The 27,671-nt window shown below is 47.2% G+C and overlaps 1 protein-coding gene across 1 annotated transcript in view; it reads right to left on the reverse strand.

Annotated features, from left to right (window-relative positions):
* Window positions 1–22,608, reverse strand: part of LOC107194450 (beta-1-syntrophin-like) — a 126,593-nt gene extending 103,985 nt beyond the window's left edge. Inside the window, exons 1-2 of the mRNA XM_015584074.1 lie at window positions 22,575–22,608; window positions 22,010–22,255 (exon numbers count right to left, since the gene is read on the reverse strand). Coding sequence (XP_015439560.1) covers window positions 22,010–22,255; window positions 22,575–22,608 — 280 coding nt within the window. The remainder of the gene's footprint in view (window positions 1–22,009; window positions 22,256–22,574) is intronic.
* Window positions 22,609–27,671: the final 5,063 nt, after the last annotated feature.

Consider the following 27,671-nt stretch of genomic DNA (forward strand, 5'->3'; position numbering starts at 1 on the left):
CCCGGAAGATCGTTTCCCATCCCCGATTCTTTCGAGCCAGATTTTACGAGTGCCTTCACCGCGAGGCAAGTTAAGGGATGTTCGTTCCGCCATATTATTCCGGAAGCGCGTGCTCCGCGGCAGGTTTAAACAGCGATGACTTCGGCTTGCCTCTAAAAAACGGGGCCAGGCGTTACGTCAAGAATTTTAAGGGTCGATGAGCGTTGCCTTCCCGTGAATCGTCGCTCTTCGACTTTTACTGCGCGCGCGCCTCGAGAGGGACGAAAGTTTAAAAGGGCAAGACAATTAGGCTATAAACGTTTTATCTCGACAGGTCGTGACGTTCTACAGGGCTGCTCAAGAACTCCGTTCTATATCGAGTACTTTGAACGATATCCAAAAGATACGAACCTAAGTATAAATTCTCCTACAAAGCCTTTTTAGGGTAAATATGGGTCACACTATCGAAGAACTTTGATTAAACCACACGGTCAGCAAAAAATCTTCACAGACGATGGTAGAATTGAATTCCACAGTGAATCCTAAACTTTCCGAACAAAATAACGTAAGGCTTAAGATATCAGTCTCAAGGATCATTATAAAACCAATCCTATTTCACAATGTCCAGCTCCTCCGCCCTTCCAACCTCCATTCTCCACTCCCCACCAGAGACAATACCTAGTCAAGAATCCTTCCATCCATCCCGAAGGACCCTTCAACTCTCCCAAAGAAGAGTTCATCGAACCCCGATGCATTGTCAAAACTTTCTCGGTATAGGTAAAGCGAGGCTCCCGGTGTCCCCGAAACTCCCGCGAGTCGTAACGAAACCAGGCACATTTTTCAATGGTATCGACTCCAGGCCGTTGAAAACAACCGGAAGCTCGTATCTCCCAGGGGAGTGGGGGGTCACAGTTTATGAGTTAGCCTGTAGACGAAGGAACACGGTTCACGTTCCGCCCGTGGAAAACACAATTACGGGTCGAACGGGTCGAGCAGCAGTCTTCTAGACCTCCATTCGTTCGCCCTGTAAAAGCTGTCGATTGGCTGGGGCTCTTTAAGCCTTTTCCCTTCTCTTACCATCGTTCTTAACCCTCCTTTCTTCGTTTCGCGGAGGACGCACCGGTAAATGGTCCATTCGACGTCACCCTCCGCGTCTTCCCCGTTTCATCTTCGGAGGTTCTTATTACCAGCTCCTCGCGCGTCCTCCGACCAGGAACGAGAAAATTTTGTAGGGCAACCAGGACCAAAGGCCTCGCTCGTCAATTTCCCGTTTTCCATTAAAGTTTCCAGGAACGAAAGATTCGTCGTCCTGGACTGCGTCAGATTGACCCAGCGTTCGCTCGGATGGACGATATTAGTCGCTCTCCAACGAACCGAGAAACAAGAAACAACCTAAAAACGGTGCCTCGGTGTTAAAGAACGTCCTGGACTCGCCACGATACAATGGCAACATTGTTCGATGCCGAGGCGTTTCTTGTTTTTTTTTTTTTGCGTAAAAATTCGCAACTCCACGGGCGCGGTTACTTTGGCCGGGGATTACCGTGCCCGCCCTGGAAACCGCGGCGATTTTTCTACGCGGCTAAGACAGTACCTACCACCTTCCTCCCTTTTTATTCCGGACCATCCGACCAAGGGATAGACTTTCCAGCTTTTTTCCCCTGGATTAAAGGTACGCGCGACTACGTCCCGGATATAATTCTCCCGTTTCTTCCTGGCTGGTTACAGTCGACCTCGACCATCAAAGCGGGCAGTTAACGTAGAGGACGTATTACGACACGTTCATCGATTTCGTTGGATAACATGAATCGTGGGACTATCATTTTATCTAACACCATCATTCATTTTTGCACCTTCTGGACGATAATTACGATTATGCTGGGCTTGGTACCGGCCTGTGATTAGTTGAGAAACCGTTACCCCGACAGCACCGACGGCGCGTTTAATAATCGTTAAAGTTCGCGGCACACCGTAAGACACGCCCCATTGTTATGCGAGTTACGCGACCTCGTATATACGCGGATCTGCGAGGAGGAGAAGGCGTCTCTCGTTGGTCTCGAAGTCCCCCACGGTATACCCTGCCCTTAGACGAGTTTCGAGTGGTGCGAAACGAACGTGCTGACAAATTCTAGTCCGCATGATTTTCCTTGAAATTCGAACGGACATTCGAGAGAAGAAATCGACTGGGGTACTTTGTAGTACAGTCTACCAATGGGGAGGAAATATCAAGTTCCTCGGGGGAATATAGGGAAAATGGACCAGAGAAGTTCACTTTCGAACTTGGCTTCCTAATCCTCGCCCCGTTTATCTTATTACAGAGTTTTACGGATTTCACTGAGAAACCGAGTATCAAAGAGTAGTTCTCGAGTCAAAGGGTAGATCGAGTCAAAGGGCCACCGGTTAACTCCACGATATTTACTTTAATCGCTGGTTCGGCCCCAGGAGCGCCAGGCAGTCTTTGGGTTATTTCCTTTAATCGCAAGTTCCCCAGTCATCCTGGTACTGCAAACATTCGATATTTACGCCGAGAGTACATCTCTGGGAGGAGCCTGTGGAACGGGGTGAAATAACGTGATTAAGAGAATCAGAATGCTTTTGCTCCGCGAGAAAGTAGACATTGGAATTCTCATTGGAAAACAATTTGTGAATATGAATGAGCTAGACTGAACGAAAGATTATCACAGGATTTTTAAAAATCACACGCACAAGCGGATCAATCCAACAGAGAATACAATTTCGTAAAATTTCCATTTACTAAGTAGAGCATCATCGAACCGAAATACATTAATGCCCGTACCAAAGAAGAAAAATGTACAAGTGACTAAACATCCTCACTGAATCAAACCAATCTCCCTCCTCCTATGTATAATCAGATATTCCTCACCCCCGTTACCCGTTTCGATTGTTCCGCGTTCACCGATGCACAAAAGAGGAAACGAGACAGAGAAACAGGATCTGCTGGCTCGTAGTTCCTCTGAAATGTGGAGCAGCGCGATCGAAATTGCCCCGTGTAGAAACTTTTTGCGGTTCCGCTAGCAACTACCACCTTCCCTACCCTCCGTGATTCTCCCCATGTCCCTAGCTTCACCCCCGCATCCCTCTCATTTCCACGACGATCCAATCCGTCGTTAGGGTCGTTCGAAACTTTTCCACCGGTTTACAAGCCCCGACCGTCGAATTCGCGCCAACTTCGCCGTACCTATGGCCGACCGTTTCTACTTGCCGGCTCGGATTAGCCACCTCCTCCCCTTCACCTCGTATTGTTCATCGGTCTTATTTCCCATGTGACTCTCTCTTTCATTATCCTTCTTTTTATATTCTTGCCTCGTCGATTCGCCACGTTATCCTTTCCGCCTTTCTCTAATTAGTTCCTCTGTATCTTTTCTTCGTTCGATGTTACGTCTCTGTCGATTCAACCTGTTGCGAGACACAGGTCAGGTAATACAGACCACGAAATGTTGCAATAGTCTCCTGGTCTCTTGGCTACAACTTTTACTGGAGCTTCTCTTCTGTCGATTATTTTCAAACTTTTGTTGTATTCGTTAGGGGAAGATTGCCGAATTTGCACCATCGCCTAGGTGGGACCACTACTTCGCTGCATAATAAACAATATGTGTACCATAGTGGTGCTAGCAATAACTAACTAAGTATATAAGCAACACATGTTGCGTTCAACCTAGGTGATAGTACAAATTCGACAACTTTCCTTATATTTTTATCTTTCCCTCGACCTAGTGACAACGTAATTAAAATCACCCTCATTGAAATAAACGTACGAATATTTTTATTGTCCTCGATTTAAATCCACTGTTATTCTCCTCGTTCCCCTCTCGCGAATACCTTTCCTCTCGACATCCCCCTTCCATTTCCTCAGTTTGTCTGTCCATCCTGACACTGCACGACGATTCCCCCAAGCACCCTCCTTCTTCGTTTACCTATACGTATCCGGTTATGTCACAGTCGACAGCGGAGCGACGAAATAAAGCACGATTGGGCTCTTCGCAGGGGCAACGAGTACACAGCCGCGGCAGCATTAATGATGCGGACGTAGAACGGGGGAAAAACTCCGCACGCCCGGTGAAATTCTCGCGTGACTCGCCTCTCTGACTTTTCTCCGCCGCGTCACCGACACCGACGACCTCCCTCTCTCCCTCCCAACCCACCCCCTGACCCACCACTCTTCGTTTCTGTTTCTCTTCCAGCGGAACTTTTCGCCCCGACCGTCGCGGCGCTCGTTAATTTTTCACCGACGTCGTGGACGGACTGGGTGGATAGCGGAAACAAGAGCTTCCACGCCACTCCTGGCGTTCTCCGTTGGTGAACGTTTTACTCTCGAGACGAAGAACGTGGCGTTATTCCCGTTCGGTCGTGAACGTCCTATATTAAAACCCTCTCGAACGGAATCGTAGTAAATCATGCTTAGTTTCGAGAGACAGGACGATTTAAAAAAATATTAATACTTGTATAGGGAATTCGTTCGTATACATTCGCTATGAAATAGATGTAACGAGTAGACCGCGGATATTATGCATTTGTAAAATATTCCATTGTCTAAAAGTCAATGTAGTTGGCAGTTTCGTAAAGTTTAATGGTATTTTTCTTTCATTTGGAACCTGATGGAATCTTTAACACAGTGACGAAATTTCTGTTTGTTTCTAGTATCTGTTAGTTACTTCTTAAAGATTGATGTCTCCATATACTTACAATTAATTAAATACCTTGGCTAAAAGGTATTTTGATATAAGTTTTAACATTTCATTGAAGCACCCTGTACAGACTGTATCTCGATGATATTTCTGTATTTCTTCGTAATTCACGATTTCACCAAAAACTTTCGATCTTTCGAGGAACGAGGTGTTTCCTATTGCGACGGGAGTCGACATCATTCCAGTCGCCGCGACGCTGCTGACTGTTTAAACCGCTTAACCGATTCGGAGCTGGTCGACTAAATCCGCTAATGTTTCGGGCCGGTATATCGATGTGGTCAATTAACCATTTCGGTAGCTTAACCGATTTGGCCGGTTAACCTTTTTGGTCGGTTTACTGTCTCGCCTCGCCGACCGCGCTTCCGGTGGATTTTCACGGTAAACGGCTGGCCGGAGGGGGGAGGAACTGCGGCCGAACATCCGTTGTAAAGGAAATCCGCACACTGCTTGTGTTACACGATCCCGATTAAACGGACCATACTGATACTTCTTCTAATGTGGATAAAGATCGAACAGCGGTTCTCCGTATTACCGAATCTACGCTTATCGACCTTCGAACGTAAAATATACCACCGTACTGTGTATTGTAAATTCATAGTACACGAATAATACAATTCCAACAGGAAGAATTCCACTTACGGTAATCATATATTTGACTTCGGAACATTTGCTGACCGACGTATATGTACTTTCCCATACTACTGTCACACACTACCATTAGATTCCCCTTGTTTTCGTTGCAATCCAACGGCTCCTGGTCCAGCATAGGCCGAAAGTCGCGCTTGAGACACAAACGACCCCTCTCTCTATATTGTCGCGCGGTAATTCCCATCGACGATACCAACGATTGCTCCAACTGCAGCCGCTCTGGAAACTAGTTAGTAGTTGGACAAACAATTTCGAATTACGTGCGGTGCGTCTCTCCTGGTCGTAACAGGGGCCGGAATATCGCGGAACGGGCAGAACCAGGAAAATCGGTGGTAACCGTAAACGGAGGGATGAAAATGTAGGGGGGGTGGAGGGTGGATCGAGAGAGGTCGGCGTACATATTTAACGACAACACAGAGAGCACGAAGGGGAGGGAAGAATGAAATTGAAATTGTCGGCGGGGCGCGAAATTAAAATTACGCTTTCTCACGTGTCCAGGCGAAACCGCGATATTATCGTGTTCCCTTTGCCCCCACCCTCCCCCACCATCGTTCCCCTCTCTTTTTCCAACGCAGTTTTCCCAACGACCGTGAATTTCTTCGTCTTCTGATTAAAAACGGACGCGATCGAAGTCACGCGTACCCGCGCACGCGGCTACGGTCGACTTAATAAGCGGGAGCCCGCTAACGATCGCGCGCAAATGAGATCGGCGAGATGCTAAGCGACTGATACACGACCGGACTAATAAGCATGCGGGAAGTTTTAATAAATTGGCGTCTTGGTAATTGCGTCTTTCCCCGATCGATACGTGGTAACGTATGTTACGCGCGTTACTTGTTTTTAACTTTATCCAGAGGAATCTTGTCAACAGCAATTAGACGAATGTACGAGCTATGTGTCACTTCTAGGAAAAGTATGTAATAAGTTACGAGCGTACAGGCGGTACCGAGAAAATCTATAATGTGCAGGAGTAATTAAAATCGGATATACATAGTGGAAAATTTAACGAAACTTAATGAGGATGTCGTTCTATTTTAGCCTCCATAAACTGAACTTTTCTCGTGAAACCAACAAATATCATGTGTTCCTAACAGTCGTATAATCAACAATTTAGAAAATTTTCAAAAATCCTTGGAAATACATTTTTCTACAATTGATGATACGATTTTCCATATCCTTCGCTTTCTCGAATACCTCAGCGAGCACTGGCTAAAACTGTAAGGACGATTTCGATCCATAGAGGGCACGATTAATGAGAAACTGGAGCAAGATGAGAAGGCACGACGACGAAGCATGAATATTACCGTTTCGATACCGAGCTCGGTGTAATTTCTCGTTTATAAGCGGCGTTTAGACACCCTCCCCCCTTTTGCATAGAAAATGAACGGAGTAACGAGCATTTTCAACGACGCTCGGCCGCGATGTTTAAAGCGTGTGCCAGCGTCGATGGCCGAGTCGAAACTCGAGGGATTCGACCGTGGGAGCCCTGGAGTATAACACGGTTACGAAAAAACCGCGAGCTTCCGGACGTGATACCGGCTGCTTTTAATTCGCCGCTTTGACGCGACACGCCACGGTCCCCTCGAGCTTTCACGGTAATAACCACCGAAATACAATGTAAACAGCGCGAGGCGAAAGCATTCCGTGGCGAAGCAGACACGTTTTCGTCGCTGCTCTAGGGCTCAGGGGAACCTCCAACCTCCTGTAAAACGCGATTCGTCTGCCTGTGGAGAATTAAGCGACGTCGACGAGCTTTTTACCTACTGAAATCTAGGTGTGAAACGATAATAGAAGGTGACAAAATGAATATTGCAGGTCTTTTGATTTAGAGATTGCACGGATAATACGGTGTTGAAGGAATCTCGTGAAGTTATGATTCAGAGATTGCACGGTGACACGGTGTTGAAGGAATTTATGAAGTTATGACTTAGAGATTAAGAGTAATACGATGTTAAAGGAATCCATGAAGTTATAATTTAAAAAGAAACATTGAATTTAATCTGCACTAATGGCGAAAGCGCGAGACACCCCGGTTTTCCAATTTAGACGAAGTATCGCGTTAGGAAGATTTAACGAGCCGAATATACATCGAAATAGAACCCATACTACGTATGTGACGTGCTCTGGTAAAAAGTGGCTAACGCGCGAAAACGACTTTTCGAAATAGAGACGCGTTTAAAGCGATGCACTCTTGTAGTGGGGCTGCCTGTTTCATGTTCAGCAGTTTCCTCTTGCGTTTCAACGTCGTTATTTCCGGCTGGCTGGCGTTACGTATTTCATTCAAGGTTGATCAGAATATATATGTACAATATAGTCGACAATATTTTTGAGTAGCGAAGCTTGCACAGCCAATCCAATCTACTTTCATTATTAATACACCATATTAATTCTGAATTATGAAGTTAATAATTAGTCTAGGAAATTGGGGTTGGTCTTATTGCAAAGAGCATACTTTTGCCTATAAAAAGTCCTGAAAAAGTGAGATTCGATTTTTTCGCACCTTAATCCCCTTTTACCAGAGCATGACACATATGATTGATTTAGGTACCTATCCAGATTCCATAACATCCATCGACTCGTTACCTAAATAATATACCGCCCCGTCATTAATCATAACGTTCGGATTTGTAATTTTATAATTCGTACCGTGTACCGAAAACTTTCGATCATTCTCGACGCTCCACGAATCCAGACTGCGAGGGATCGAACAACTCGACGAACCTCGTTGTATCCTCGGTGTACCTGATCATCGCAATCACGAAGATCGGAAATTCCGTGGGTCTAGATCTCTATAGGCTTGTTCACCGGTCGTGGAACGCGACCGCGAACGGCGGCGGTGGTTCATATCGATGTCGTCGTCGTCGGTGGCGGACAATTGAATGCCGATTTCCCGGCGGGCCAATCGGCGATTTCATCGAATCGTAATATCGTACGGAGTATATACACGATGTACATCGTGTGTATATCAACGAACAGGTATCGAAGGGATGGTGGTAGGACGAGTAGAGGTTGGGGGTGGTCGAGCAAGGAAGGGTTGGTGGTGGTGGTGGTCCGGTAACGCCGGCTATGACTAGATTTCAATCTGGGAGCGGGCGTTTCGCTCGCGACCTAGCTTAACCCGGCCTAACCTTCGGCCACGGTGTGTATTTTGAGCGTATTACGAGCAGCGTCGCGATCCACCACCACGGCTTTTGTCGCTTGATCGTCGGATAGATCGCGAGACTTTTCGGTGAATTTTTCTTTGAATCTCACGAGATATATTTTAGGGACGATCGATCAAATGTGAGTACCCGTAACCCTAAATCGTTGTATTGTGGCCACGTTATAGACCGTGCCTTAGGTTTCCTGATTCTAAATTGTGCTGTACCGATACAACGTTCAACAATCTGTTATATTTTCATCGAAACTAGGACCAAAGTGTCACACCTCGGCAAGGTATTACAGGTTGGGGGCAAAGACGACGACGAGTTTTCTCCTTTGTATGTACGTCCGAGCCCGTTCAATTTGTAGGAAGTAACATAGGTGCGGGGAAAGTCCGTGATTCGGGTCGAAACCGGATGCCCGTTGTGGACTCGGCGGGGACGGGACCAGTGGCCAGTCGAACTCGCCGCTGTTAACAGTTTCCGGGGAGTTAACAAGGTTTCGAATCCGCGGTGGAACGCTGGACAATAGGAGGGACATTAGGGCTCGCCCGTCTCCGGACACCTAAACCTACCACTGGTTACCGACGAACCGCGCAGAGAGTCCTTCTGAATATGCCGCTGTTGTTCCTCCTTTCCACCTCCACAACCCCCTTTTGCCATCGTCTCGCGCCGACCATCCACTCGCTTTTATTCACTTTCCTCGGTCCCGTTTTATTCCACGATTTTCCATTCGAGTTTTACCTATGTCTCCTTGGGAATGAAAAGGTGAACGTATAATCGATTACAATCCTATTCGTAACTTGTACAATACAAACAATTTTTTTTTTATCATAAAATCAAGAACCAATAATAATTTTAAGACTATTTAAAACAGGTTTTTAAATATTCTTCTCCATAAACAATGTGTTTGCTCACGATAAATAACTAGTAAACACCGTTTTTCTAATCTGCTTGGATGTCATTTAAAGAAGTTTCTGTAATGAACCAGAGGACAGAGATATCCAATCATTCGGTTTGATTAATTATCCGAGTCACGATGAAACTCGTAGATCCTACTTCCTTTCGCTAGGTAATTCTACAAACGAAGCTGCACTCGTCTCTGATCACGAAATGCAGTTTTTGTACGGCCCCTCCTCCTTGATATCTTCCCTCGGTAGATTCTCCTTGCTCTCGTCTTCAATTCCAGAACGCGCCCTCGAGGCGTAGCTCGTCGCCAGACCGCATCATCTTCCTTCTGCTCCTAATTGTCGGGATCCACGCGTGACTCGACTACTGCGGACCCGAACTTTATTCCCCTCGGTCGACTTTGTTGCTCGGTCGGACTGACACGTCCGCTAAACACGCGGGGCGCGCGATATAGCTCTCGGTGAAATTGTTGCCACGATGGAATTCGCCACCGACACCGTTCCTCCCATCCCCGTCCCGTCGAAGGAACTCAAACAGGATTCTTTCGAGTCGACGCGTGCCCGAAGCAGCCCCAGCGACTGACGTCGGAAACGGGAATTCCTTGGGGAGGAGCTCTCTCTAATGAATCTTGAGATTAAAGGGACAAGTTTAAGCCGAAATTCTGATTCCGACAGTTTACCAACTGGAATAAACCCACGTCTACGGACAAATGAACACGGAGACACACAGGACGATTGGGCTTTAGGGAAAACAGATACCTTGTGATATGGATATAGAAGTAGAGGGGATAGTTTCTTGGGATTGTAAGAACTTTTCACGTGTGAAAATTACAGTAGATCCCCTTTTTCATCCACACGAAGGCCTAAGAGGTATAACTGTATGTAAAATGAAAATAATTCTTTAACCAACGAACAGACTTCCAGAGTCCCTTTCCCACCAGTAAATTCATCTCCGAATTAAGTATTCGTAACTCGGTTAAGTATATACGGCGAGTTAAGCAGACTTCCCGAGACACGTGAGAGCGAGTCGTGAAGCAAGGGAAGCCGACGTAGGCCAAGACACGAAAATTCGCGGAGTTACATCGCGCGTTTCATACACACCGAGGAGCCGCGCGGCACCGCTCCGGCGGTTGGGCTTTGTGCGCCGGGCATAAACTCCGCGAGAGTGGCTTCGCAGTTTCATTAGCGCGGGGAGGAACTTAAGCGAGCGTGCACCAAGTTACCGCTAATTCAAATTAAGTCGAGCAAAGCCACTGGCCGATACAGGTCGTTTAATTAACCGTGCGAGGCCGACTGAATTATCGCGGGAAGAGGTAGATGTTGGCCTAGAGAGAAGGGTGGGGGTAGGAACCATTCGCCGACTCGACATCGATCTTCCGTGTCATATTTCTCTCGGGCTAGCGCCTCCGCTGCCCGTGTACAAATTGTCGAGAAATTAATAAGAAAACGCTAGCCCTCCACGCTTTACTCCCTCACGTTCCGCGTGATTCCGTGTAATCGCGCGCAGTCGCGTAGTCGGGCCGTAGAGAGGGATTATTGAATTTTAACTAAGCAGCCCCCTGCCCCCTCCCCATCGTGCACGGGGTAGATTTTACAACAATGGATCGTTCTACGGTTCGGAGGGAAAACCGACCGAGCGTCGCGGAAACGATTGTGCAAACGTGGCTGCTCTCCGCTGGAAATTTCATTAAAAACCACCACCGGCTCTGGCCGGCCGTCGGCTCCTCCGCTGTTAGCCTGTCTCCCCTTCTCCTACTCCTCCTCTCCACGGCTAAAGAAGCTTTTAAAAAGCCTTTTAATGGCTCTCTCACTCCTCCCGAAATAATTCCCAAGTTCCGGGCGCAACTTTTTTATCAGGATTTACGATCGAACCCCGGCTAAGTATTTTATCGGACGTCTCGAGGCATCTCCTCGAGCAAGAATTTCTTCGGGGATGGAGGTATAGAAACTTGGAGGGGGGTAAGGTGCCCGCGAAACGCCAACGACGACGTTTCCAACGGTGAATTAGTAATTTATGAAGAAGGAGGCGCCCCTTGAGAGAACCGATTCTTTTGATCTTTGAATGCTACCTGGTGGGAAATTGTGCAGGTTGCGCGGTGAGTACCATTGGCGGGACCGTAAACGTTTTTGCATCTGATGTGAAATAGACAGATGTATATAGAGTTTACTTTCCAGTTTCATGGAGATAATAGGTATACTTATAAAGGAAGTCAAGAGAACTAGATGACTTTTGGGTAGAATCACACAATTTTCTGTCGGTCTACCAAGGAGAGGACCACAACTTCTAAATGAAACTTTTAGTACATCTATAATAATTATCCACCTATTCCTCCCTACCACGTATAATTTTTCGTTTCAACTGAGCTCAGCTAAAATCCACTTAATCGTGTGCCACAACAATATCGTTCATACAAATGGAGTACCACACGTGCAGAAAACCTTTCGGTGGAAACCACGATTATCCCATGAGCACATACAGGGAACAGGTGAACCAGGAGTCGAGACGAGCGTAAGGGTACAGCGCTTGAACTGATGACGTTCGCGCGACGAGGGCAAAGCTCGCCGATTTCCTTGGATCAGGAAGTCCCAGGCGGCGACGGAGGCCTTGCGCGGATCCCGATTAATTAATATCCGTGCAATCAAGGTATTGCCGCGTCGGTTCACTCTCGAGGTGGTGGCTGCTGCTGCTGCTGCCTGAGCTCTTTCGTTGAAAACGATCCCTTCGAGGGAATCCCGGGCGAAGACCCAGTGTCCCGTGCTCGCCGCAATTTACGCAGGAAACGCTTTTGCCAGCCGTCGTCGAGACGAGCCTTCAAAGACTCCCTCTGGTTTCCAAGGGTTTAAGACGGTGGCTGCTGGATCACGGGGCTCACCAGAGCGAAATGTCACCGACTGGCGTCGATCTATCGGGGGTGGATCCACCAGGCGAAACATGTTGTCGGTTTGCCGGGGTTCGGAGGAGATCAAAGTTGCCGGTGATCGTACGCTGATTAACACCAGGAGTTTCCCGTCTGTTGACGAACGCCGAAAGAGCAGCCAACGCCTGTTTGAACGACCGAGCCTGATGAAAATCGTGTAGTATACACCGCCAAAGGAAAGTAATTGATATATAGTATATGTCTGTTTAGAACTTCCGAGAGGATTCAGTTAATTTCTTAGCGGAATTTCCGTGTACCGTGACATGCCTCGAAACGGTGAATCAATGGAACTCTCGTCGCAGAACTCGAAGTACCAACGGTAAACCATCATACGTTGAATTCCAACGAAGATTTTTACATCAGGGGGTGGGAGAGGAACGTTTGATTGAGCCGCCGAAGACTTAGAATAGATCCTCCGATTTTCCAATATTTTCCAATTACTTGCATCCATTCCAATTACCCGCGGATATCCTCGGAAACCGCAAATGGCTTTCAGTATTTAGCAAACCATGAATGATGCGGAAGTAGTCGCGGAGTAACGAAAATCAATCGGAAATGGCGAATCGATCCTGTGGAACGGGAAAAACGCTCCGCGAGATGGTTCACAGAATCGAACGAAGCTCAGTTTTATACAGGGCGTCCCGTATCGGGTAATAAAATCGTGAAGAAGGTTATTCTTCCAACTATAGTAAGTAGAAACGGAATGCAATGAACAGACGCGTTAGCCTAGTCCTATTCTTGGAAAAATGTATTTTTCTTTTTCGACTTACGTTTGCTTGTAGAATCACCTCCTACCTCGATTCTATTACTCTGAGACCCGAGACACCTTGTATTTCCATACTCTAGGCTAGAGACCCATTCGGCCATCGATTCGCGGAGCTAATACACCAGCGGATGAAATAAAACGTCGCTGCAAACGGAGCCTGGAGAGGAGCTCGATAAACTTGCTGATCGAATTTGGTCCGCGCTCGCGAACCAACACAAGCACCGTCTCTCTTCTCGATCCTCCGTTCAAGGGACAGGCGGACAGCCGAATGGAGCTGGGCCATATGCTATCCGGCTTTGTTCCTCGACAACGATCACAATCGGTTTATTTATTTACGGAGCAATACACGAAGTAAGCTAGCCGAGTGAAATCGAGGGAATACCGTACGGCGAATGTGCTCGATCTGAAATTTTTACCACGGGCAACAGATGATTTCGATACCCGAATTGTAACGTGTACCTACAAAGGATATCAAGAGATATTAAGACATTACAAACTAAATGATATGTAAGAACCTATTGACAGTTGAAAAGATGGATGTTATTAGTAACCCCTAAGTAAGAAACAGGAAAGACCAAGTAGATCAAGTTTCTCGTCATAAGCTAACAAGTCAAAATGAAAGTCTACGAAACTAAATTCAAAATAAACACCCAACAATTTACACTGGGTACATTCCAACGTAACGCGACAGCGTTAACCATTCCGCGATTAATCCACTCAGAAGGGCGACAAAAGTCCAAGAAACGGTGGAAAATGATCGTGAGGCAGAAAGCATGTGGGTAGGGTGAAAATGAAAAAAAAAAAGACGGGGAGGACATAGGTAACGAGCGTTCTGGAATTGCGGTGCTGTTATCGGTAACAAGCGGAATTGCATTGTACGCGCCGAAGCCCCTCTGGCGAGGCTCTCATTACCATCCCGCGTCCTGCGAATCGCGGACCGATACAAACGGGGCTTGCTGCCGCGTACTAGCCCTTGTGTTCGCGAGGCGTGGATGCCGTGCGTACGACTATTATCACGCTGTGTAGACGACGACGACGACCGAGGTGGAGGAGAACGACGACGTTGCGAGGCTCCCATTATCCTCTAATATCGTTACACGAGCCTCGCCAGGGTTTCTACGAGTGACGACCACGATAATACCGTAACGCTAACGACAACGATATCGTTACGGCGATTGCCGTCGTCGGTCGTGACGTCGTTGCCACCCGTCGATTGTTATTTAATAACGGAACGCCAACGGTGGTACCTCTAGAGGGTTGCGATCCAGGGAACAAAGATCGCGACTTGGATTTATCGTTCGGGAAACGGTTGAGTGGATCTAGGTACCGGATGAAGAATTCAACTTGGATTTTATGCTAATTACTGTGACGATCGTTAAGTACATAATCGTTTCTCTGTTAATTCTAGATACCTTCTCTATTCATTTCTGCCTCGTTGCAATCTCTGCTATTCCATAGTAAATACCAGCGTAGGAAAACATGGGAACACGGAAGATGCAAATATCGTTTACACTAATAAACCTCAGACATCACACTAGTTTGAAATTCACTCCACTTGTTCGTAATAAATTTTCGCAGTTAAAAAAGTTACTCCTCACTTTTGCAATTATTACCATTGCATTTCGAAGGAAATTTAACCCTGAAATTACGAGTTCAATTTGCTTTTATCCTCTTCAAGTTCGTAATCATCGAAAATTAAAAATCCCAATTTGCAACTAGTGTGGTGTTTATGTATGCCGAGGTGGGGGTGTGATTTCTGAGGGTTAAAATTATTCTAGTCGAGCACAGATCGTTACAACTAAGGTATCGAAAGGTACACGGAATCGATGTTCGGAAAAATAGACCGAGGGCCTGCGTTATTTCATTAGACAGATGATGAATGGTCCCACGGTATCATTGACTCGATTCGACCGATCGATTCCCCGCTGGCAACGCGAGTAGACGGCAACTTACACACGGCTGGACGCGTATCGATCATCCCCGGCGCGGGGGCCGACACGCGAAACTGTCGCCGAAATTACGTTTCATCGATGTAAACTTTACGTCCCGATCGCTGTGGTAACAGATTGCAGCGAGTAACGTTACCTGGCCGGAGCATCGGTCACAGGTAACGATCGCGCGGACAGCGGTTACTGCGACGGCGGAACGTCCTCGTCGACGGTCAATTTTACGCTGTTTCGGTAATAAATTTTACGCGGCAATATCAACGACGATTGCACCGTCCCCCTCCTCCTCGTATTATACAGGGGGGGCTCGATGGCCAGTCACCGCGAGCTGCGACCGGACGCATTCGGAAAATCGTTTGTTTCGTGGATTGAAAATGTTTCGGGAGATGAGACGGTAAAAACTGTAAAACGCGCTTCTGCGAGTCAATCTATCGATGAACGAAGCGATACAAGGCAGAGTAATATGTATGTATGTAAATTCGAACGGTTGAGAAGTAAGCTTTAACGATGAATGTGCATTTGAACGTTACATTAGATTCTAGCGTGAAAAGTACTTGGATTAGCGTATCATTTTAAATTTCGTTAAATACATCGTAGTTTTATATTACACTTGACCTCCTGATTCACGATGCCCGTCTAAATTTCACAGATATTACGTCGGTTCAAAATCTCTTCGCAGTACTCAACGATACTGCGATCGGATTTTCCAACGAAGAGAAAACTATTCGTTAATTTCATCACTCGAGGGTATAATTTCAACGAACTCACGAATCGTGGAATATCAGGTAGGAGGAGAGACAGTAATAGCCGGGTCTTTCATAAATTACAAAATGACCATATACGAACGAGGTTCGGTAGAGGGATACGTTCGATCGCAACTGATAATCGAATAAAACGACGGAAATGTGCCCCCCGGGAGAAATATATGCCTCCCTCTCGGACATCCTGCGCCTGCTACCGGGATTAACGTTACAAAAAGTATAGACAGACGAGAGCCCACTGGCAAAAATGTACTCTCCCCTACCCTCCATACGCGAAACGTTTGATAAATATCATGTTTTTCCACTGTGGAACCAGTGTGTTTCGTTTCGCTTAAGGATCGGTATCGTTATGCAAACTGTAACACACGGGAATGCTTTTGATTTATCACCGTGCATACACCTATTCCTCGATCGAACCATGGAACCGGGATCCAAGCAACACGCTTCCCAAGAGTACACACGACAAGGATCCAGGAAGCTTGCGTCGGTCCACATGCATTAGAGGATCAAGGTACCTAAGCAAACTCGACGATCCAAGAATCCCAAGTTTACGACACACTGTCGTCCAACGCGTCCTGGTCCTCGTGTTCGTCCCAGTAGACAATTTGCAAGCTCTCATGAACACGTCAACCAAATGGATCGCGACGTCTAACCGACAGAGAGATCGTTGGGAACCAGCCAGGACACCAAAAGTAGATTCTTTTCCGTCGCGATCAACGTGCGTGTACGGGTGAAGGGACAAAAGTGGACGCGACCAGCTGATCCCCTGCTCATTAATCAGACGGACGGGGGCATATAGAGCGCAATTATCCGACGGTAATTAACTTCGCAAACTGCACGGCCCCGCGAAGTCTGTGCGGAGGGCGAGACGCAGGCGCGTTAGAGGAAGGGATGCTTGATAGCGGCGGTAGTGGCGGTGTGGCGTCAGCGGTGGATGGTGGATGGTTTGGATGGAAGGTTCTTCGTGGGTTCCGGCCTGATGGAGCTGTTCTGGAATTATACACGGGGTTAGCCCTGAAAACCAGGCGGCAGCCAGCTTTTGCCCCGGAAACTAATTTAACTCTCGCATCCTCTACCTAGCCTCCTGCCGCCTCCTATCCACCCCTCGACGATTTCCAGGTGTCTGTGTGCACCGTTCGCGCGCGCGCGATGCGTCTCAATGGAATACACGGTATGCCAGAGGGGGAGGAAGAGTTAAATACCTCGAATCGACGGGGGTATCCGAAGCTCCAATTTCTGGGTGGCAAAGGGGAGAAGAAGAAAGTATGTCGGGGAACGGTCAAAGCACTCGAAACCTAGAGATCGAATTCGAGGGCTGCCACTCGGCGGCATTAATTAGCGGGTTCGTTGCACGGTTCGAAGCAGCATACATATGTATACATATATCCTGGACCGGTGCTTCTTCGAACATATCGGTAGACGGAAGTGTTGTTGATGATGGACCCGGATAGGTGAAACTCTCTCTCTCTCTCTCTCCTTTCGAGTGGTCTTCCAGTTGGACCAACGTATGTGCGGTTTCATATATGGCTCTAGAACTTTTGCCAATGGAAATATCTCGAATGTTTGTATCTAAAACAGAAGGGAGGAGGGTACGTTCACGGATACAGGTAACGTACTGTTTCGAGCCACAGAAAATTATTAGATTTCTCGAACGCAGTGTGTCTGGTGGAAACCTGGCCGAGTTGAATTTACGATGCACGGATAATGGAGTCGGTCTATACAGGCACAGAGAACAGAAAATCTATGAGAGGAGGATTTCGCGAATTAATGCCAGAAGCCCCCCGCCACGCGGATCCCTCGATATATCCTCAATGGCAATTAACAGGTGATCTTAATTGGGTAGACCACCAGAAGCCATTCTTTCCGTCGTTCCAGGGCAACCTGGGGGTCTCTGCTGCTTTTAATGGAGAGTCGTCGCCTAAAACTGACGGACTGGATGGTTATGGAAGCCTCTACCTATCCGGCTCGGGCTTCCTTTCTCTCTCGGCGGCCTGCTAATTCAATTAGCCAATTCTCATTGTGTCCGTTCGCGTGTCCGCCGGTGCGTTTTAATTCGCGAATAGTGCACCCCCTTCTCCTCCTCCCACGTTGGACGACTCGCAGCCGATATTCTCCAACCCTTCTTCTGTCCCAACCACCGGTGGATCTCCTTTTTTTACACACTCCCGTCTAATATCGGTGAGCCTGGCTGCCTACCGTCGATTCTGTGTTTGCTCTCGGTCAACGGGAGGTGGGGCTCTTCATTTTCCCGGAGAACTCGCGCGGGTACGTGGGCCAGTGTCAATAAAGTGTCCGCTAATGCACTGTTGATACGTTTAAGTGAAACGAACGCACCAACCATCGGCCGGGGAGATCGGCTGGGATATAGTTGCGCGATCCTCGGAACCGTGAAGTTGCGAACTGGTCAAACAGCAGTGATTCTTGATTGGACGTACATATATCTTCTAGGGGGAAGTAAATATCTAGACTGTTTTTCTGATCACGGGTTAAAATTGTCGGATCGCTGAATTGATATATCCTGTATTCGGTGGAATTTTATCTAAGAATGTTCTAACGGAGAAATTACGGGAAGCTTTTCTGTGACCAGAAATTACATTTTCTTCTACAACTGTAATAACAACCACGGGCCATGTTTTCATCATTAATCCGAGTGTCTTAATGCGACGCAACGCAGACTAATGTTACAGACTCTTTGTTATCGAGGAGAGTAAAGACAGAAGGGATGGGAAGGTGGAAGGATTAAGGGAGAAATAACGCTGAGAGAACGGGGATGAGACGGGCACAAAGAGGCTTGGTGAACTCGCTTCACGGTTGTATCAAATATAACGATTCTACCGTAATATACGAGTAAAGGGGTGCGAAAACCACGCCACCCCCCCGAGGATTTTTCCTCCGGCGAACGGTGTTATATAAAATCATATTTTCGCGCGGCTGCGAAATAACAATTACCCTACCCGTCAGGTGTATAACCTCCCGGTACGTGTCGCGATAAATTGTAAATAACCTTTTTCCCACGGAAATCCACGGCATCTGGATAAACTCTTGAAAAGATATTCCGGTCGAACGTGACGCGTTCCTCGATGGTGCTTCCCTCCATCTCTCTATCTCGTTCTTTCTCGCGAGAGGGATTTACTGTAAATTTTAACGCGTCCGTGCGATCGGAGACGCGCCGCGAATTCATCCAGGAATAGGTATACTATCCCGCGCGAGAGGAACGCCATTAATATGTCTGCCTCGCGCATTCTTTCCGCTCCCCGAGATCGTGATTTCACGCGGAATGCGGAGAAACGTGTTACCGAATATTTAGTTGCGTTCCCGCTCGGCTTGGTCGACTAGAATTCGGAATCACGGGACAGGAATAATGAACGATATTCGGGGGCTTTCGAACGGTTTAATCCTGATCATCGTCGAAGTTTGAGGACCCTGTAATTATTGGTCCTATAAAAATATACCAGGTTAAGAATTATTTTCTACCGGTTATTCTATAATCATTTGGTTTTCTGTTAATTAGGATCATATAGCAATCGAGTGACAATGTCATCCACCCGTCAACATATATTAACCGAGGGAAGATGTTCGAATTTTTCCGAGATGTGGCGTTCTTGAAATTTCCTGTTCATGTATACGCTCGGTCTTTATCTTTAATTTCCAGTTCATCCGAACGGTAAACCAAATGAACTGTTTGTAAAGATCCCATGGTGCCATTCTTTCATCCGTCGACTGTCCCCGAGGGCCGCGTAGCAATGCAGGATAAACAAGCAGACAACGTCTGGAGGATCCGTGGCGATGCGCGAGCGCGAAAGAGGATCGTCTGCTGTTGATTTAAAAAATACCAACGCGTCGGGATGGAGGCGAGAGCAGCCTCCTTTGTGGTCGTGGCTTAGGGGCCGTGTGCAGCAGATGCGAACGGGAGATACAGCACGCTTCTGATTGCTTTCCTTCAATTCCACCACGATTCCCTTTTACCTTTCGACCATTCCTTCCCTCCACTCTGCGTCCGTAGTTACATCTCGTATCGGCCTATTCTCCGGAGGGGCCGCAGTTTCCTCTTTTCCAGCCGAGGAAAGACAGTGTGGTCCCGTCGAGGGACGCTCGTTACCGAAGAGAGCGTCGAGAGAAAGGTGAGGTAACGGAGGAGAAATCAGGGAATAAATAAATGGTATATTTACAAGATCTTCTCGGGCTGAAATGCGACGATGAACAGTAGAGACGACGGAGATGAGGGAACCGGAAGGGAGAAGAGATTCTTTTAAGGAGGGGGGGAACGCGAAGGTGATACTTTCCGATGAAGAATGAAGAATACGACGACAAGAAGAGGGATATGGAAGGAGGAGAAAGAAATGTCAGAGGGTTGACGTATTCGAGGGGAACGAACGAAGGGGGCACCTGGGGGAGGACGAGCTCTACAGAATTAAGAGCCCATTAGCCTTTCATTAACCCGACGGCGGATCAGGGAGATGGGAGACACTTCTCTAACCCCTTTCTTTGTCCCTCGAGGAATCAGACGGAGGGGATACACCGCGATGAAACCTGAATCCTACCAACCACAGACAGCGTGTATCGATAGAATGTCTCAGGAAATATTCTACAACTTTAGTCATTTCCTTTCCCATTATTCTACAAAATTCGTAGATAAAGAATATCTTACGATATCAGTCACGCAGGAATCTAGTAAAGTCAATCGAAATGATCAAACTGTTCCAACAGAAGACGAACAAAGATGATACTCAAAACTCTCAGACAAATCGTGACAGATACTTTTCGGTAGGACGATCGTTCCATTAGACGATAATTGACTGTCAAACTCCTCGCGGGCATATCGTGATCGCGCGCGCGCGCGCGCTAGGTCGTTCGAACCGTAATCCCAGAAACGGGTTAATTGCGTTATGGCTGTCATTATCTCGGTCGCTGAGCATGCAGTTCTCTCTCGAGGGTACGGCGGAGGCGGCGGCAACGAGAACGCGCACGTAATCCCGGAAACGTTTCGCTGAAACGTTTACTTCTAAACGTGCGGGGCAAGAGAAATTCTCCCTCCTGTCGCTTATTTGATTTCTCGACGTAGCGCTGCGCCACGCTACGCCGAGTATGTACATACACGTTCGAATCCGCTTCTTTTTACGGTCAACGCCGAGTAGGTATACGTTGACTGCTACTACGGCCACGGCAGTTATTCCGAAAGAGTTTTGAAAGCGGACGGCGGTGCACACGCGTCGGTATACGCGCGTATCCAGGCCTCAAAGAAGCCGAGAAAAGCGCCGCCAACGCGGAGGGATATCGCGGAACAGCCGTCTCTGGCGTGTCGCCCTACAAGCGGATAGGCTCTACTCTCTCTCTCTCTCTTTCACCCCCTTTTCGACGGAAGCCCAGCGTTAATTAACGCGCCCCGCCTTCTTCGAGTCGCTTGTCGTTACGTTAACGCGTTTTCCGCTCCCACTGCAACCCAGAGAGAGACAGAGAGAGAGTGAGAGATGGTGGACGGGTGAAAGGGAGAGAGAGAGAGAGAGGAAGATAGGAGTTTCTCCGAATTTCCGCGAAACGGAGAAACGAAGTTCGGCCGAGCGAACACTTCGTGACAGTGCTGGGATCGCTACCACCACGCCGTGGCCCCCCGTTGCTGATGGGTTCGTGGGAACGATGGCGGGAACAATGCTCGGCTCAATTTCCTGAGGATAAATTACATTCGACGCGGAAACATCGGGAGGCTTATTAATACGGTTGCCTTGATGCGCTTGTTCAACTCCACCGGAGAATAGAAGGACGAAACCTTGAGTACGAAATGTCCACAAATGTAAGGAAGTAAGTTTACATAGAGGGATTAGTGAAAAAATATGTCGAAGTTCATGGACATCACTTTGAGCATTCGTTGAAATAATGTTTCTGAAAGTCGAAATTAAGTGAAATATTCGGGGTGCTCGTGGTAGGTGGGACACACTCTGTACAAAGAATCTTAAGACTGATGTGGAAATAACTAGAAAAGTGTCAGGGGTTGTTCTGACTTCATAAGCAAATTGTTCTGAACTTGTGATTAACAAATCGATGACGTTTACTTACTGAAGATTAATCACGATTGGCACGATCTAACGACGCGAGATCACGTGTTCAGCGAACCGATTTGTCAAACCAACTTTACGAAAAGTAGTAGTAAGTTGATTTCTATGGAATCTAATATCCCAACCCCGCAGAAATCGATACATTGCGCATGTGTATGCACGCGCGACGCACGAAAATGACAGAACTTACCGGGATCGGAGGAAGGATGAGACCTGGTGAGTCGGCAGAGTTGCAGCGGCAGATAACGAGTATCCGCTCGCGGTGGTGACTTCGGGGGCGGTGGCGTCGCGCTGAGAAAGCCGCGCTGAAGCTCCCAGCCGACTTCTTGGATGATCGAAGCCTTCCTGAAGTACGGCGTCACCTCTCTCAGATACTTCACTGTAACAACCAGAACGGGTCGAACGATGAACGACGTCGGAGACGGGCAGAAAATTTCTGTGTCGCGGAGAGGGCGCAACTGTTCCTCCCCCGCACGCCGAATACGTTTCTGATAATGTTCTCGGCACCGGTCACGGAATTATCGCAGCGATTTTCGACCATAACCGTTTGTTTAATCGGCCGAGAACTTTATATTCAATTAATTTGACTTATTTAATAGTGCAGGACTAGCGTGTTTTAAGTGTGCACACAACGATTATCATCACGCGAGTGTAGCGTGTGAATCACGCGTTTAGACCACTGTTTTACGACGATCTAGATAGCCTGTGCTTAGGTATGTTTAATAAGCTACAGGGTGTCTGAGCCTGTATTTTACCAGTGGTAACAGGCACAATTATATTATTACACATCGTACATTTTGTTGGAACGGAAAAGAAAGAAGGACATTTTATTCCCTAAGTTTTCATTCCCTACAATCTTCCTACTAAAAACATAGGGCAATGAATTACCACTCGAGCTATTAACCAAAAGTAACCTACCGTAACGCACGACGAATTGAAACCGTGATAAGAAACTAGCTTCGAGCTCCAAGAATCCAGCCCAAACATCAAATCTGTAATTCCATCCCCTCTCCGAACAACCCCCGTCGTTCGATCTCCCCGGTAATTTCGGTAACGAGAGCCGAACAGGAGCGGAAATTTCGCGGCGAAACGACGCCCCGGATCGATCAATATTCCCCTCCCGATCGGTTCGATATTAAGCCACGTTTCTCCTCGAGAACGTATCTCGGCTTTACGAGCGGTTTTTACGGGTACCCAGGCGAATTCGCCACCCTCCGAGGGGGTGGTGGTAGTGTCGGTTACTCTTCTCCGCCTAGCGGCCCGTGTGTGCTACAAGTTTCAGTATTTCGGTTAGCTCTCGCATCGGGATTGCCGACTATTCCACCAGGCTGCAACGGCGTTTCGTTTCCCTCCTCGTCCATCCCCACCCCCCACCCCAAATGATTCGAGGCTCGAAAGAGAAAGATAGCGAGAGAAGGGGAAAGATCCAACCCCCTGTTCGCCAGCAGACATCCGTGCACCTTGGTCGTGTTCCTTCGAACTTTAACGAGTTCGTCCTGTATGTAATCGCGTCGGTGCCCGCACCGACGTCGAAACATCAACGACAAATTGGATTTTGAAACGGTCGCTACGTGACCGCGGTACCGTATCTCCTTCAGCCTCGACGCGCGATCAGAGATCTCAGGGGCCCAGGGCGCGATTTACGAGGCCGGCCAACCAGCCAGCCTTTCGACTCCACTTTTCGGAACATGGCCCACACACGGTCGCTCCTCCGACGACGCAACGAGAGAGCAAACGGAATCTCGAGGCGACCGAGAAGGGTGGTGTGGTGGTGGAAGGCAAAGACCTCGTAAAACAGCCAGGGAAACTAGCGACGTTTCGCTGAGTAGATCACGACCAGCGCACAACCATCCCTCGCGACTTCTGCCTTTCGCGAGCGACTACCTTACTGGATCTTAATTAGGAGTTTCGAGCTTTCCTGAGCTATCGGTACGTAAACTTAGGCCGAGCTTAATTACCGCGGATCCTCTGAACCGATTGAAAGAAAACGAAAAGAAGGTACTTCGGGTTACATAGATGTAACGACTCGGGTCAATGAAGGATTTTTGAATCTTTTTTACTTTCAAATTTAGGTATATAGGATGTGCACACCAATGAATGGACATTTGAGGAATTTCGTAACTATTAAGGTCGAGTTTTAAACGAAGTTTCGTAAAAGTTACATATTTTAGACAACTGTTTTTTAGTGTATAGTAGAACAAGCGTTGTCCACCTAGCTTCAATATTCCCTAAACAGTAATTACTTCAGACTTTCAACATTTATTGCATATTCGATAAATATCCCGATACTTATAAACGGGAGTGTATATTGTCCATTCAACGAAGCTGTCTCATTCCCGTCAATTCTTCCGAATCCCAACGTGTCAAATGTGTAGCTCATTCGTGGAAACGGACGCAATTCGAAACGATGTCCATTGATAAGAGACGAACAACCGTGGCCGTAATGCACGGATCCGTGCAACCAATCTCGTTCGAGCGTCGATGGCGCGCAAACAGCCATCCGTCTACCTACGCGACTCGTCGCATTATTAATAATTAGACGCGTTAGCGTACATGCATTCCCCCCCCTGGACTGTTTGCCCTTTCCCGATTTCAATCGAATTCGATTACCATTTCCACCGTCACCGTGGAATTTCATGGGCTAACATTTACGCCCGTGAATCCGATCATCGATCACTGGCTTTCTTCGTGTGTCTGAGCGACCAGGCGCGAGTGAACGGATAAAAACGCCACCGTGTATCGTCGCCATCCATCAACTAATGCAAAATCGGAATGATCTATCATTCCGGGGCCTCGAATAGGTTAACAGTCTCAGCGAAGCTGGTATTCTGAAATTTCTACAAACGAGTTCATTCGGCGAATTTCGAACATGAATGCTGCCTGTCCAATCATTCACGAACGATTGTTTAATATTATGCGAATACATGGATATTAGCGGTCTAAAATTAACGGTTACGTTTGGGTTGGTTCGAAAAGCGACTGAATAATTGAAATCGTTTTTGCAGGGACAAGATGTATAGGGGCATTAGGAAATTCCGAGTGTAAAGGGTTAAAATACGCATTATATGCACAGTAAAAAATTGTAAATCGTGCAAATGGTTCCAGTTATTCAATCGTTCTTAAATCAATCCAAAAAATAACCATTCCAACCCATGTAGTCCCCTTAAAACATGAATTCCTGTCTTTTATTCATAGCTCTTCGTGCACAAAATTAATTCACCGACCCGTGAACCCTCAAAAATATCTTTCGCAGGGACCCAGAATCGAACTTCGAAAAATCTCCCATTCGAAAGTACGGTATATATTATTTTAGTCGTATGAAAGCGAGGATGAACACGCAAAAATTTCATCGACCGAGCAAATTGCACGCAGAACTTGAATGCCCGCGGATTCCCCATATTTTTGAAAACCAGGGACCGAAAAATCCCACCCCCGTTCGTGTACAAGCTTTGTCGAGCACCTGGAATTCCACGGGGGTTATTTCGTATCGTCCGAACACGTCCGAAAAACGATTCGAGCGGTCGCCGGAGAGCAAGCCAAAACGAGAGGCTCGCAATTTTCCGAGATTCGTCGCCGAACACACGCGTCCCTCTATAATTTCGAGCGTTTTCGGGAAAGGGGAAGGGAGTCGAATGATGATCGCGCGGGCGCCGCCCTTTCGAGGCCATTCTCTCCCTCGGCAATTTCGTCCTCGTCGGCTCGATCGACGGGCGCGATAACGAAATTCGTGATTCCCGGATAATTTTCGGTCGTGAGGCGGGCGGCACGTGAAGTGAATTCCGTGGTCGTATCCCGTGGTACGTACGTGCGCGACACCACGGTTATCGTGAGAACACATCCGCGTCGAGACGAGCCATTAACGCCACGAAGACGACAACGAACAAGCTGCTGCTGCTCCCTTCCCACACGAAGCTGCATAGACTGAACGCAAACGGACCGATAATTAACGTTTTCATGGAAACAGCGAGTCTCGGGAATTTTTATACGGTTGAATACTGAAACGTGCTTTCATATAGTTTCCTGTTTATTCCCGTTGCAACTCGGGTATTCTCGAATGGGAGCATTGCGCGCGACAGTGATTTTTATCGAGAGTCCATTAAGGTAATTAAGACCTCAGTGTTGGTATCCTAACGGTTTCAATAATTCAATTATGTAAGATCGGATTGCACGGCTGGTGAAAGTATCTTTTAATGGTCGTGGGTGGAATGAGATCAAAGCGTTGGGATTTTCTTTTATCGATCTTTAATATCTCCTGAAAAATATTCGCTACGTGTCCTAATACTTATGAACGCGAGTGTATCTATGACGCTTAATTATGAAAATTTAAAACTTGGGCTATGGTATACGACTTTTCCCTTAAACGGTGGTATTGAACGTGTTAAAACGAACCATAAAAACTATTCCTAAAAGAACGCAGGCATTGCGTTACTGCACGTTACCAAAGGATAAGATCGCGATGCTGAGATAACATTATGCTTATTGTATTATTCTATTATTATCTATTAATCGCTTAGCGTTCCTTGTCGTTTATTAAAATACACAGCGACACAGGAGAGATATGTATGTTCCACGCAGACTATCACGACTTTAGAGCTTCTAGTAGGAGAGCAAAAAAGAACGAAGGGGCGGAGGAGGGGGCGGATGGATCGTGCCGAGGACGCTTCATGGTTCGAAAGCGACCAATCGAGCACCCGGGCTGCGCCTTGGAAATAGAGTAAAACGGATAAACCGGAAGTCGATCGCTGTCCGTTGCCGACGGAAGATATTTTTAATATCCGGCGAGGCTCCCATCCACTCGTCTTACCCCCGTACCCAGCCAGTGTATACACGCCGCTGTAGAAACGGCCGGGAGGGGACGGAGGTGACTTGCGTCTACAAGGGGAATGATCTCGTATTGAAATTGCACGGAAATTTATCCAGGATCATGCCGGGTCTATCGAATCGTCGTCGTTTCTCTCTCAAAAAGTTCTTTGTGAGTTTTCATCTCTCGATGAAAAATGGATCCTCTCGATCCCCCTCCCCACCATCGAATCGTCGGCCATGATTCACTAGGATTGCGAATAGGCCGAGAACACCGTTGATTCACGGAATCTCTGTAATCTGTTATTAATATCGAATACAGCGGACGAGACGTTTCTGGCAGTTATAAAATTCATAATGCTCGTGGAAGTATTTTTCCAGTTCCTCGAAGAACGGTAAAGGATTCAAGGATGGAAGCTTTCCCTTCATTGGACCTCTAGTCGCGAAATGGAAATTCGAGCGCGTTAAGAGACCTGATTGGGGAACAACGACTTTACAGCCGATTCCCATTACCAGCGGGGCTTTATAGCCGTGAAATCGATAGCCGATTCGTGGAACGTTTGTTTCGAATGCTCCGAATACAGGCTGACAATGAGACGGAAATCGTGTCTGTAATCGTCTGGATTCCTGAGTGGTGTAACTGTATAGGAAGGCAATAAGCATAGTTTCGTTCTTCTCCGCTCGAATACAATTCAGGAAATTCGTCAAGAAGAAGGGAAACGAGAACCGTGACGAGTGCTTAAATTCGCACAGCTTCCATTGTTCCCAGAAAGGGTTTTGCTTCGCTATCCTTTCAGGTGGTTTTTACTTTGCTGGATTCCGAGTTGTGGAATTGAGAACAACACTATTTAAAAATCTTGGAAGAGGTTTATTCTATTACACCTAATAGAGTGGTCGTAACAGAGTTGTACAAGAACCTTAGGTATAAGTTTCGGAGTTGTCAAGTATCTCTGTAAGAAGCAAGACGGTTAATCCGGCCCTGAGAAGGATTCTTGGCGGAACGGAAGGGGTAACAAGCTAGGGGGTTGGCGGAGATCGGTTCGAAAAATCTC

The sequence above is a fragment of the Dufourea novaeangliae genome, unplaced genomic scaffold, assembly GCF_001272555.1.
Source record: "Dufourea novaeangliae isolate 0120121106 unplaced genomic scaffold, ASM127255v1 scaffold47, whole genome shotgun sequence".
In the NCBI taxonomy this organism is placed as follows: domain Eukaryota; kingdom Metazoa; phylum Arthropoda; class Insecta; order Hymenoptera; family Halictidae; genus Dufourea; species Dufourea novaeangliae.